Source organism: Leptidea sinapis, chromosome 6, assembly GCF_905404315.1.
Source record: "Leptidea sinapis chromosome 6, ilLepSina1.1, whole genome shotgun sequence".
NCBI lineage: Eukaryota > Metazoa > Arthropoda > Insecta > Lepidoptera > Pieridae > Leptidea > Leptidea sinapis.
This window is the reverse complement of record NC_066270.1, coordinates 11,489,967-11,502,207: the sequence shown is the minus strand read 5'-3', so window position 1 is coordinate 11,502,207 and position 12,241 is coordinate 11,489,967. Positions and strand designations below refer to the sequence as shown.

The following is a 12,241-nucleotide window of genomic DNA, read 5'->3' as shown; positions in this document are numbered from 1 at the left end:
ATAGAACTTTGTGATGAGCTGAGGCCATTATACGTATTACCAATGATTTTAAAGTTCCAAGTTAAAAACACTTTCAAATACGAATAATAACTCGTGGTTTCCTTTCATTAATAGTTTGAGATATTTTAACTTTCAAAACAAATCGCGGCACCAACCACCTCCTGTCAAATCAAATATTGTGTGGAGTGGAGGTGCGTTCCGAACTGTTCTATCAATATCAATTTATTTTTACGAAAACACTAAGCAAACCTTTAATTTGTAATTTAAAGAACTTTTTTTATGGAAAAAGGAGGACAAACGAGCGTACGGGTCACCTGATGTTAAGTGATCACCGCCGCCCATATTGTCTTGCAACATCAGAAGAATCACAGGAGCGTTGCCGGCCTTTAAGGAACGTGTACGCGCTTTGTTTGAGGTACCCATGTCGTATCGTCCCGGAAACACCGCACAAGGAAGTTCATTCCACAGTTTGGTTGTACGTGAAAGAAAGTTCCTTGAAAACCGCACTGTGGAGGAACGCACAGTCAGATGGCGGGGATGATATCGTAACTTATATCTTATATTCTTTAGGTGAGAAGGCGTCTGAGCTGATATCGGGTGAGGTGTCGAGCCACGTGCGCGAGCTGGTGAGCCACCTCCGCGACAAGCAGCAGTTCCGCGGATTGGGCGGGGTGCTGATGCGGCAGGCCTGCTGCCAGTGTATCGCCTCGCTCTCGCTGGCGGCCGCACCTTATCACTCCTACCATGAGACTCTCGGTACTATAAATGTTGTTGCATAAAATAACCAGTGGGAGGCTCCTTTGCACAGGATGACGGCTAGATTAAGGGCCCCACAATTCTGCCGTGAAGCAGTAATGCGTAAGCATTATTGTGTTTCGGTCTAAAGAGCGCCGAGCTAGCTAGTGAAATTACTGGGCAAATGTGACTTGACGTCTTATGTCTCAAGGTGACGAGCGCAATTGTAGTGCCGCTCAGGATTTTTGGGTTTTCAAGAATCCTGAGTGGCACTGCATTGCAATGCGTAGGGCGAAAAAACAATAAGATACAAAATACAATACAAAAGTTTGCCTGTGGACAACCGAAAATTTGAAACTAAACTTAAGAAATATTTATTATTCAACACTACCTTAAAATTCGATTTTTATACTATATTGTAGTATAATATAATAATATTGACACACTTTTTACACAAATTATTTTGCCCCAAGTTAAGCATATATAGCCTGTGTTATGGGTTACAAGACAATGATATATTTAATAAAATATACTTACTTAAACATACATAATTTCATATATATAAATACATTTAAACATCTATGACTAGGAAACAATCATCCATATTCATCATGTAAATGCTTGCACCTACCGGGATTCGAACCCGGGACCTCTATAGCTTAGTAGGTAGGATCACTAGTATAGTACACTACAGTAGTACAGTATAATGTAATAGTATAGACTAGTATTTAAAATCAATATTTATATAAGTAACAATGTATAGCAAAGTCACATATATTAGATGTGAGTTGATCTTGCAGACAAACTTTATTTAAGCGCGTGCGTGCTAATACATATAATATTAAAAATGAAAATTAACTATAGTGAAACGTTATAGTACTCATTATGAAGAGGAGCGTACATTTATTCCCTCTGAGGTGGTAACTTTTACGCAAAAACCTAATGTAAAGTTACACAGTTACAAGAACATGCGTTTTAATCTTTTTTTAAAAATTTGCAGATGATTGGCTAAGCCTCATAGAGGAGTGTCTCTCGCATGAAGTGCTGGTCATTCGCGAGAAAGCCATCGAGGCACTGCCGCTGGTGTTCGAACAGTATCTGCGGGACGATGACGTCATCTACGGCGACGTGACCATCAAACAGAAGCGCGCTCAGCTGCTGGAGAAGTACTGCCACCAGCTGGCTAACACTAGCGTCAACGGACTGCCGCTGAGGATGGGATTCTCGAGGGCTGTTGGTATGACGCGTTCCACCATATTCTGGTCATAAAATCAGTAAAAAATAAGAAAAATTTGTATTGGTTTTGCTTGCATGGGGAATATTCGAAATGAAACCAATGTGAATTAATTCTTTATTTTATTTTAATCTTTATTTTATTAATTAATTCTTCTTTTGTCTCAAGGTTACGAGCGCAATTGTAGTGCTGCTCGGAATTTTTGGGTTTTTCAAGAAAATTTATTGAAGTAGGCGTTACTTTGCGGAAATGCATAATTATCCAAATGATTTGAGTTTTCTTTAGTGTTAATGCCGCCAATATTTGTCTTTAAACAATTCGACACGTGTTTCGCCTCTACACGAGGCATCCTCAGGACGTGTTGTCTCGCCAAAATCTGGCACGAGACTGAAATATCTCGGACCTTGCGTATCAATTACCATCAGCTGAACGTCCTGCTCGTCTCGTCTCTTATTTTCTTAAAAAAAAAACAATTCATGGCTCATGTACAAGCTGCTCGAATTGTCGGAGAAAGTGCTCTGTGAACGGCTGGATCATTTGGCGTTGCGTAGAGACGTCGCTTCGTTGTGTGTCTTTTCCGCATTTTGTAAATGAATTTATAAGATGTAGTAATAAATGGTAAGGATTCATATCGTATTTGTAAATACATCTTTTACATCATCGCATTATAATTGCCCATTTTTAAAATGATGTAGTATGTTATTATGAAGAGATAGATAGATAGACGTATGCTATTACGGACTTTTCTGTAAACCTATATAAGATATACAATTCTACCATATATTATATCTCAAAGGGTTAGACCGTGTTTTCTTTGAAAGTTCCCAGACGGCTTACTTTTTTCAACACCTCAAACAAATATCGTTAATATATGTATACAAAACTTAACAAATTATATACTAAAACCTTCCTCGAGAACTTCGGTATCCCTTGGTGAAAACAAAATGAAAATCGGTTTTTGAGTTTTACGTGAACAGACAGACAGACGGCGGACGGAGGACTTTGTTTTATTATATGTAGTCATAATAGTAACATGTGTCAGCAATGTGTTAATAAGCGCTACCAACGTCATGAATTGCCATAAGATATCCCAATTAATAATTACATTTATTTAACTAGTATTACTCATTTTTGAATTAATAATACTATTTAATAGAATTATCACTATGAATAGAAATAACAGCTATAATAGCATAAATATTATCCAGATCTTTAGTGAACTTGATTCGTGTAAGTTAGTTGGCACTACTGTAGTGGTAGTTGGTAGCATCATCACGGTAGACGGTCGTGCTCTATGTAAGCCAGAGCGCTAAGTTCGAGTAGGCATTACTTATTGTGAATTGTAAGGGGTAATGCTGCTCAAATTAAGATTGATTATTGTAATTGTGAGTGGAAACTTTAAAATGCGGATATAACAATTTTTTTATATGCATTTCAATTAACAACCCCTTCTAAACATGTAAAATCACTGTTTGATTCAGGTTCGCTACCAAAGTTCGTTTTGCATGACCATCTCGAGCTGGTGATACGATCCCTGATCGGCTGCACGAAGGTGACAGAGCAAACCATGCAGTGGGCGGAGGCGCGACGCGACGCCGTGCTCGGTCTGACCGACATATGTCAGACCATGGGTGTGCTCGGGGGAGTGGAGCAGTACCTGCGGGACATAGTGGAGGCGCTGCTCGACTGTCTGTCGGAGTACACCATCGTGATGTGCGGCGACATCGGTGCTTGGGTGCGGGAAGCAAGCATGTCAGGTCAGATGTGTGCACTAAACATAATGATATTTGAAAACAAAATTTATGAATGATGCGGGACTCGAACCCGCGACCTCTCGAGATCCGTGCGAGCGCGTTTCCAACTGACCAAACCGTTCGAGTGACGTATCGCTGATAAATATTGTATGCCTTGTTCAACTCTCAAGTTGTGGCTTCATCTACAGGATCTTACCTATCAAAATCAGTTACAGTAACAAAAAACTCGCTTTACTTTTCTATCTTGTTGTATCGCTGTAAGAGATCTTAACAATTTATTATTTTACCTACACCCATGCTTTAAATTCTCTATTAAAGATTCTAAAACAGTTAGCTTATTGCCAACATTAATACACCCAATGTCCTAATAACCATTACATCATCCAAACGAGTGTTGTAATGAAATTCAGTGCAACATTACATCATCCGTATTCATTACAACACTCGTTTGGATGATGTAATGGCTACTAGAGAATTCATATTATGGGTGTAGATATAGTTATTTATGCAACAGTTGTGTAATAAGGGGTATTAAAACACGAATGTGGATTTGTGGAGTGATAATAGTATCCTACGAGTGTTTTAATTCCTATTTATCAACAGTTGCATGCAAGACTTTATCTACACCCAGAATATGAATCCTCTAAAAGATTCTGGAACAGTTGCTTACTGCTAACATTAAAACACCAGTCATAGTAGTAGCCTAACATCATTCATTACTTATTATATACAAATAAACTAAGTAATAATGTATAATTTTTTTATTTAAGTAGTAATTTACATTTTGTATAGTCCAATAATTAAAATTCACTCGAATATTCAGCGTTTAAAATGAATCTCTCATTTTTTGTAAACAAAACAATAAAAATATCGAAGAAAAATGGCGGGGATTCGAATAACCTACTTTTTTTTTAGGGCGCACGACGTTCTGGTATTGTGGAACGCGCGTAAACGAAAATGTTCTTCATTTGAAATTCCTACTAGACCAGTGTCGATAATTTTTTAAACCAAAAAAAATTACAGTAGGATGAAACCCATTGGTAAAGGACGAGAATACAACAAAAATTAAGGAAAAATTAAATTACTGAGGTCGGGAAGTGGAGAAGGGGGGTGATTTAGGGTAAAAAACGGTTTATCTCGATTTCCGGCAAAACTACAAGTCCTATGGCAAAAAGTTAATTGGCAAAGTTGTAGGCAATAAAGAGATCTACAACTTTTGTAATTACACTTTTTTCATATAACCTCAAAATTTAGGTGAAAAATTCAAAAAACCAAATTGTTGGTTTTTATTTCTATTTCAAAAAAATTTCTACGAAATTTGGTGAAAACTTACCTTATTATGTCCCAAATACACTGTAATTTATTTGATTTAAAATATTTATTTTTTCACCTTATTTTAACTTAATATCAAAAAAGCACCCTAATTTTCAATCGAAAATTCTCACGTCAAAATATCAGCTTTTTACAAAAAGTTTGGGGGTTTTTGTTCGTTGGAATATCTACTTTCTGATGGTGTAAAAAAATATAAATTACAATTTTAAATGTTCGGAAAATTTAAGTCCAACAAAAGGCATTTCATAAAGAATTCATACCTGTTGTTTCGTAGCAGCAAAAATATTGATTAGAAAATCATTAAAATTGAACAAAAAGGTTAATTTAACTTTGCCAATTAATTTTTTGCCATAGGACTTGTAATTTTGCCGGAAATCGAGATAAACCGTTTTTTACCCTAAAACACCCCCCCTTTTCCACTTCCCGACCACAGATCGCCCGTAATTTATTTTTCCCTCAATTTTTGCTATATTCTCGTCCTTTTCCAATGGGTTTCATCCTACTATTATTTTGTTTCACTTTTTATCATTTTCAAAGGCTTCGGGCACTGGTCTATACAGAAACCACGCATCGACATTAAGAATGTGGCTGTCTGTTGAAACTCTTTGCGTATGAAGGGATCTCAAAAAAATGGGAGTGTTATGAATGCCCTTTATTACACAACAGTTGCATAAATAACTATTGAAGTGATATCCCTCTCTTCTATCGATAACCGTTCCACTTAGGCATGAATCGTAAATTTTGGTCTGTCTTGTTCGGGTAAAACGCTCGAACGGAACCCGAGATGCGCCGGTTGGTGTTCCGTATCGGCCATAAATTTCGGTTACAAATTTAATCTGTTCGAGATGTTCATCTCTCGCAAACGCATTGTTTGCCTATACAATTGTATATTGTAAGTCAATAGTCGTGATTATGTTACTACTATGATTGGTTTATTTTTTTCCGCATTTATTTGCAAGGCTGCTTGATAATTCAGAATTATCATTTTATTGACAGTGTTGTCAGCGTATTAATGACACACTAACACAAATTATTTTGCTCCAAACTAGGCATAGCTTGTACTATGGTTACGAGACAACGATATATTTTACGCAGTCTGATATCGAAACGGCAAAAATGTGCTTAAAGATAATGTTAGCACACTTTTCTCCTTAGTTGTGTGTCAACAAGCCTAAGTGTGGTATGAAAAAGTGCTAAAATAATACGTTAACGACGCAAAAAAGATGGTGTGACTTATCACCGGTAAATTTATTTTATTCATATAAGATGGGTTGGCAAAACCGTAAATAATTCAGATTAAAACGAATATTTTTCTTTAAATATGGTACAATTAGTTACAAGTATTCACATCCCTTTCTCTCCCGCTTGTCAGAATGAGACAGATGAAAGGACGCGACAAGCACCATTAATATTGACTAATAATATTTTTAACAATATATTTTTGGGGTAAATGCAGAAATGTATACCCATAGCAGTCGAAGCTTATTATGGTGTCTTATTATGTGCCATAATTCGGCTTTGATTTTGTATGACGTGCATTGTTATTGTATAGAACGTCATTGTCAGGTATTTATAAAATGTCAAGTTTATATGAAAGGTTGCATTATACAGGTGTCCCAAAACTTAACGATAACCTGGTACCGGGCGAGAGGCCAAGGTATACCAGTTATGAAAAAAATAAGAAAAAAAAATCTATGTCACTTAGTCAAGCGATGATAGACATTTATCGAAAATGTTAAAAATTTGACACCCTTTGTCGCATTTTTAGGTACTGTGATCACAATTTTCACACTTTGCACTTGCCACTTTTCTTGCCAATAAAACTGCTATTTGGTATTTTTTGCGAAAGGAACTCATGGAAAATTTATTCAAAATAAAACGGTTAATTATCGTAACACTTTATTATCCTCCTAAAATTAAAGCAGATGCTCAAATTGTTTCCCTCCAGCACGAATACAAGCTCTGCATCGCCTCAGAAATGACCTGTTCACCAGTCTTGCAAATCTCCTCGCATTGATTTCTTCTGATGCTGCATCAATTGGTCCAAGGCGTCCGATCCATTTACCGGGATATAATTCGTTTAAATATTCTCTTACAGGCCGGGCATAATGTGCTGGGCAACCATCTTGTTGATACCACATTTCTCTGTACATGTTGAGTGGTACATCTTCTAGCAATGTCGGCAAATCATTTCAAAGAAAATGCAAGTAGGTGGCGCCATCTAAATTTTCAGTGAATTCAAATAGTCCAATTATTTGACCATTTAATATTCCTGTCCACATGTTGACTTTAAATTGGTATTGGGATCGATCCTCGCGCATCAAATGCGGGTTTTCCGTATGCCAACTATGAAGGTTATGTAGGTTTAAATAACCATCTCTTTTAAATGTCGATTCGTCAGTCCACAAAACTTTATTTAGAAAATCCGGATCTTCACGAATTTTCGCTACCATGGTTCTGCAGAAATCAACTCTGGGTGCGTGATCACGTGGTAACAAGCTCTGCACACGTTGTACATGGTAAGGATGAAAATCGTATCGATTTAAAATTCGATGTGCGGTACTCTTCGCCACACCCGTTGTAATTTCAATCGCACGTACTGAGGTACTGGGGTCATTTTCAACTTCATTCAAAACTTCAGCGTCGTAATTTCCTTGAGGTCTCCCACCAGATGTACGAGCACTGGGTAATCGTCCTTCCGAGTATGATGCCTGCACATTTTGGAAGACACGATAATCTGGGTGCCGCTCCACATTCGGGTACCTCTCCCGATACAGTCGGGCTGCCGCAGAGGCATTACAATGGCACTCACCGTAGATAAGATGCATATTTGCATATTCTTGCGGTGTGTACAAATGCGGCATGTTGTTCACACACAGTTTGCACAGCACAAAGTCCAAAAAACAAAGCCAGAGTCGTCAAGTACGGATAGAGTATCAAGTCCAGGGTAACACAAGCCAAAGTCGATGGTACGAAAGTAACACGATTACGAGAGATGCGCAGTAAACGAAAAAACGATGCGTACTAAATGTTATTGTTTAAATTTTATTATCAACGACTGATGAGTTTTCCATCTTTTAAAAAAAACTTGCCATAGGTAGTGCAGTACATTTTTTTTCAACGTAGAGTGTCAAAGTTGACTGACATAAATTTTATAAACCATAACTCGTCAAAATTTGATTTATTTTACTTAGTTAACAATGATTATTACTTTCATTTGTGGTTACCATTAATAGCACTGTTATTTGAGATAACATTATTAAAAAAATAATTTAAATAAATTAAAAAAAAAACTGTAAAATTGTGAAAATTGCGATCACAGTACCTAAAAATGCGACAAAGGGTGTAAAATTTTTAACATTTTCGAAAAATGTCTATCATCGCTTGACTAAGTGACATAGATTTTTTTTCTTATTTTTTTCATAACTGGTATACTCGCCTCTCGCCCGGTACCAGGTTATCGTTGAGTTTTGGGACAGCCTGTATATGTATCAATATATTATGTTTTTAAAGTGATACTCTCACTTCTAGGATTAATACACTAACAAAATTTGAAAAAAAAAATATGTTTTTGAACGGTGCGGGACTAGAACCCATGACCTCTGGCGTTCCGTGCCAGTGCTCTAACCAACTGAGCTAACCGTTCGAGTGACGTATAGTCATAAAATCTTGTATGCTTTGTTCAACTCTCAGGTTGTGGCAACATAACAAATTGTTTAAATTTACAAGTGCAACATCTCAAGTCAATTTCCTAATATGCAAATATTGGGATTGAGCAGGTTATCAACTGTGAAGAAGATCCTGTAGATCATAGTTTCTCAACCTTATTTTGCTCACCGTCCACTTTGAGAATATGTTTTTTGTGTCAATTCAGTTGGTTAGAGCACTGGCACGGAACGCCAGAGGTCGTGGGTTCTAGTCCCGTATTGTTCATAAAATTTTGTTTTTCTAATTTTATTTGTGAACATATTATGCTGCTGTCCAGGGTTGGTGTCGATATGCCGGCAATGCGCTGTGGAGGCGCCCCACCTGAACAGCGCAGGCACGGTGCCACGAGTCATGTGCGGCGTGGCACAGCAGGCCGTCGAGAAGATTGACCGCACGCGCGCGCACGCCGGACGGATCTTCACAGCTCTCATATACAAGTAAGGCCTGCCACACTGACTTTTGTTCGAGGGACAATAACACCTTCGAACATTTATTCGTCTAGATCATAGGTTCTCAACGTGGGCGATAACGCCCCCTTGTGGGCGTTTGAGACTTTCGGGGGGGCAGTAGAAGACCCAGAGAAAATTAGGGGGCATTGAGATGGCGCAGGTGGGGCGTGGGTAGATTAAAAATATAGTCTAAAAAGGCAAAAAAATACAGGAAAATATTCTAGAAAAAAACATATTCTCAAAGTGGGCGGTGAGCAAAATAAGGTTGAGAAACTATGGTCTAGATAGACAGCAGGGGCGTGCATATCATATATTTTTATTTATGAAAAAAAATGAGGGACGAGCCGAGCGGGACGTTCAGCTGATAGTAATTGATACGCCCTGCCCATTACAATGCAGTGCCGCTCTGGATTCTTGAAAAACCCCAAAAATTCTAATCGGCACTACAACTGCTCTCGTCACCTTGAGACATAAGATGTTAAGTCTGATTTGCCCAGTAATTTCACTAGCTACGAAGCCCTTCAACTCAAAAAACAATAATGTTTGCACATAACTGCTTCACGGCAGAAATAAGCACCGTTGTGGTACCCATAATCTAGCCGGCATTCTGTGCAAAGGAGCCTGCACCGGTAAGGCCTCGCCTTTGCCTTTAGGCATTGCCTACGTAGTTATGAAAGTATTAAATAAATAAATACAGTTTATTATTTAATTTTTTATTTTATTATTTATTGATGAGATAAGATGATTAAGTTTAATTTGGTTCCGTTATTCTGTATCCAAACTTCTATTCAACACCGACTCATTAAATTTTTTCTTACGCTAGATACTGAATTCGTATGATAAGCAGTCCCGATATTGCCAATACAACGCAACGATGTATTTCATACATCTTATTTAGTATTGGTCATAGTTATACAACACTCAACAGCGCAGCTAGGACCGCGAGGTAGGCTCGCTTATTAACGAATTGTAACGAAATAAATCATTTACTCCCGAGTCCCGACACCACATCTGTCTCACTCGCTCCATGTAAGGACTTTATGGCTGTTTCGGATTTTTGTCTACATGAGTATCGTTAGAGTAAAATAGGAATATTCATTGATTAATAATTAGTATTTTATTGTTATTTTAGTTCATTCCGTCATCCATGACCACTGACCTCTACTATATACCACTGCACTGGCAGCTGTCAAAGTGCTTTTGTGCCTGTTAGATATTCGACATTTTGGCGCTGTTGGCTATGTATGTAGAGTCTGCGGTACTAAAACCAGTATTGCCAACCTCAGCTAAACAAACATCGATAGTAAAACTATATACAAAGAAAATTGTGAACTTTATTACGTTAATTCGTGAAGATAAATAACACGGAACACGATTGAAATTAATTCAAAATGCAAAATACTTCAGAGTATTGTACGCTGCTCTCGCAGCCATTTGGATTGTACGTCAAAATTAGTTCTCTGGAGTCTCGCGAGTGGCGCTTCAAATAGGCATAAATGAATTGCTGTCAAACATAATATTCAACAGCCTGTCCAGTGGTATTTATACAGGTCAGTGGTGCAGACACTTAAGACATTTATGATTCAAGATATACTATGACAGCTGTTGATGTCGAAAAAGTTTTTAAAAAACTCTTTCATTAGACAATATTTAGTGATAATATATTTAAATAATGATATATAATTTGAATAATGATTTGTACAAGATCTTTTACGTGGCCGGTTTTCATCGGTTGTCCGTTTTTTTTTTGTTTTATAGCAAGAGGCTCTCTCTAGACGTATTATCTAAGGTACATAATATGTTTAATGCTCACAAATGTTAGTTGGCACTGCTGTAGTGATAGGATATGATATCATTTATTGAAAGTCAACAACTACCACCCATTCCAAAAATTATGCTTTAGACCTGAGATGAACGGGCGCAACAATCTCAGTGGTCTTCTTTTTTTTTCATAAAACATCGTACAATTAAACTTATTTAATAGCTTGAGGGCGGTCGCTCCATCCCCAATCTTTGGTATCATTAAGAAAGTCATTAATGTTATAGTAACCTTTACCACACAAACGTTTATTAACAATTCCTTTGAATTTCGTAATACATTTGTTGTGAACATTTTCTGGGATAATGTTGTAAAAGCATATACAACGCCCCATAAAAGACTAACTAACTCGACTTAGCCGAGTAGTAGGCATTATAAGTTTATGCCTGTTCCTGGTGTTAACATCATGGTCATCTAACAAATTCACTTAAGTGCCTAAGTACACACATAACATTATCAAGAATATATTGAGAAGCAACAGTCAAGGTGTTAATTTCTTTAAATTAGGCTCTTAATGATTCTTTAGGACCTAGGTTATAAATAGTACGAATAGCCCTCTTCTGCAGCACAAATAATTAATATAGGCAGCGATGGGGCATATACCATAGGACATAAGACTATGGAAATAAAGTAAACTAGGCCCGCCGTATAACGTATTGTGTGTGTATTTAAATTACCACCCCTTCTAAAAATAAAAATTATGGAAATAGGATTTATTTCAGTGATCCAGTTGTGACGAACATTCCGAATCACGAGGAGTTGAAGCGCATATTCCCGTACGAGGAGGTTGACATCAGGTGCCAGAAGCAGGACGAGAACAAGGAGACGACTGTCAGTGAGAACTTGAATGTGGTGCACTGGCTGTTCCCGGGACACACAATGCCGAGATTCGTCCAGCTCTTGAAGTACCCCGCCTACCGCTACCATATTGTGAAAGGGCTGATCATGAGTGCCGGAGACCTCACCGAGAGCTTGGTGAGTTACAATCATACGTCTTGCAATATGCTAACGTATAGACAAAGCGAGACAGAAAACCTTTTTTTTTATGGAAAAGGAGTACTAACGGACGTACGCACAAGACGAGCAGGACGTTCAGCTGATGGTTGTTATAACGCCCTGCCCATTACAATGCAGTGCGCTCAGGATTCTTGAAAAACCCAAAAATTCTGAGCGGCACTATAATTCCGCTCGTCTCCTTGAGACATAAGAT

General features: G+C 37.7%; 1 protein-coding gene across 3 annotated transcripts in view; it reads left to right on the top strand.

Annotated features, from left to right (window-relative positions):
- The window catches only part of LOC126964959 (tubulin-specific chaperone D), a 38,047-nt gene that overhangs the window by 19,348 nt on the left and 6,458 nt on the right, over nt 1–12,241 (top strand). For all 3 annotated transcript variants that reach the window (XM_050808313.1, XM_050808312.1, XM_050808314.1), the window contains 5 exons: nt 571–756; nt 1,736–1,972; nt 3,451–3,726; nt 9,041–9,200; nt 11,754–12,006. In XM_050808313.1, coding sequence (XP_050664270.1) covers nt 571–756; nt 1,736–1,972; nt 3,451–3,726; nt 9,041–9,200; nt 11,754–12,006 — 1,112 coding nt within the window. The remainder of the gene's footprint in view (nt 1–570; nt 757–1,735; nt 1,973–3,450; nt 3,727–9,040; nt 9,201–11,753; nt 12,007–12,241) is intronic.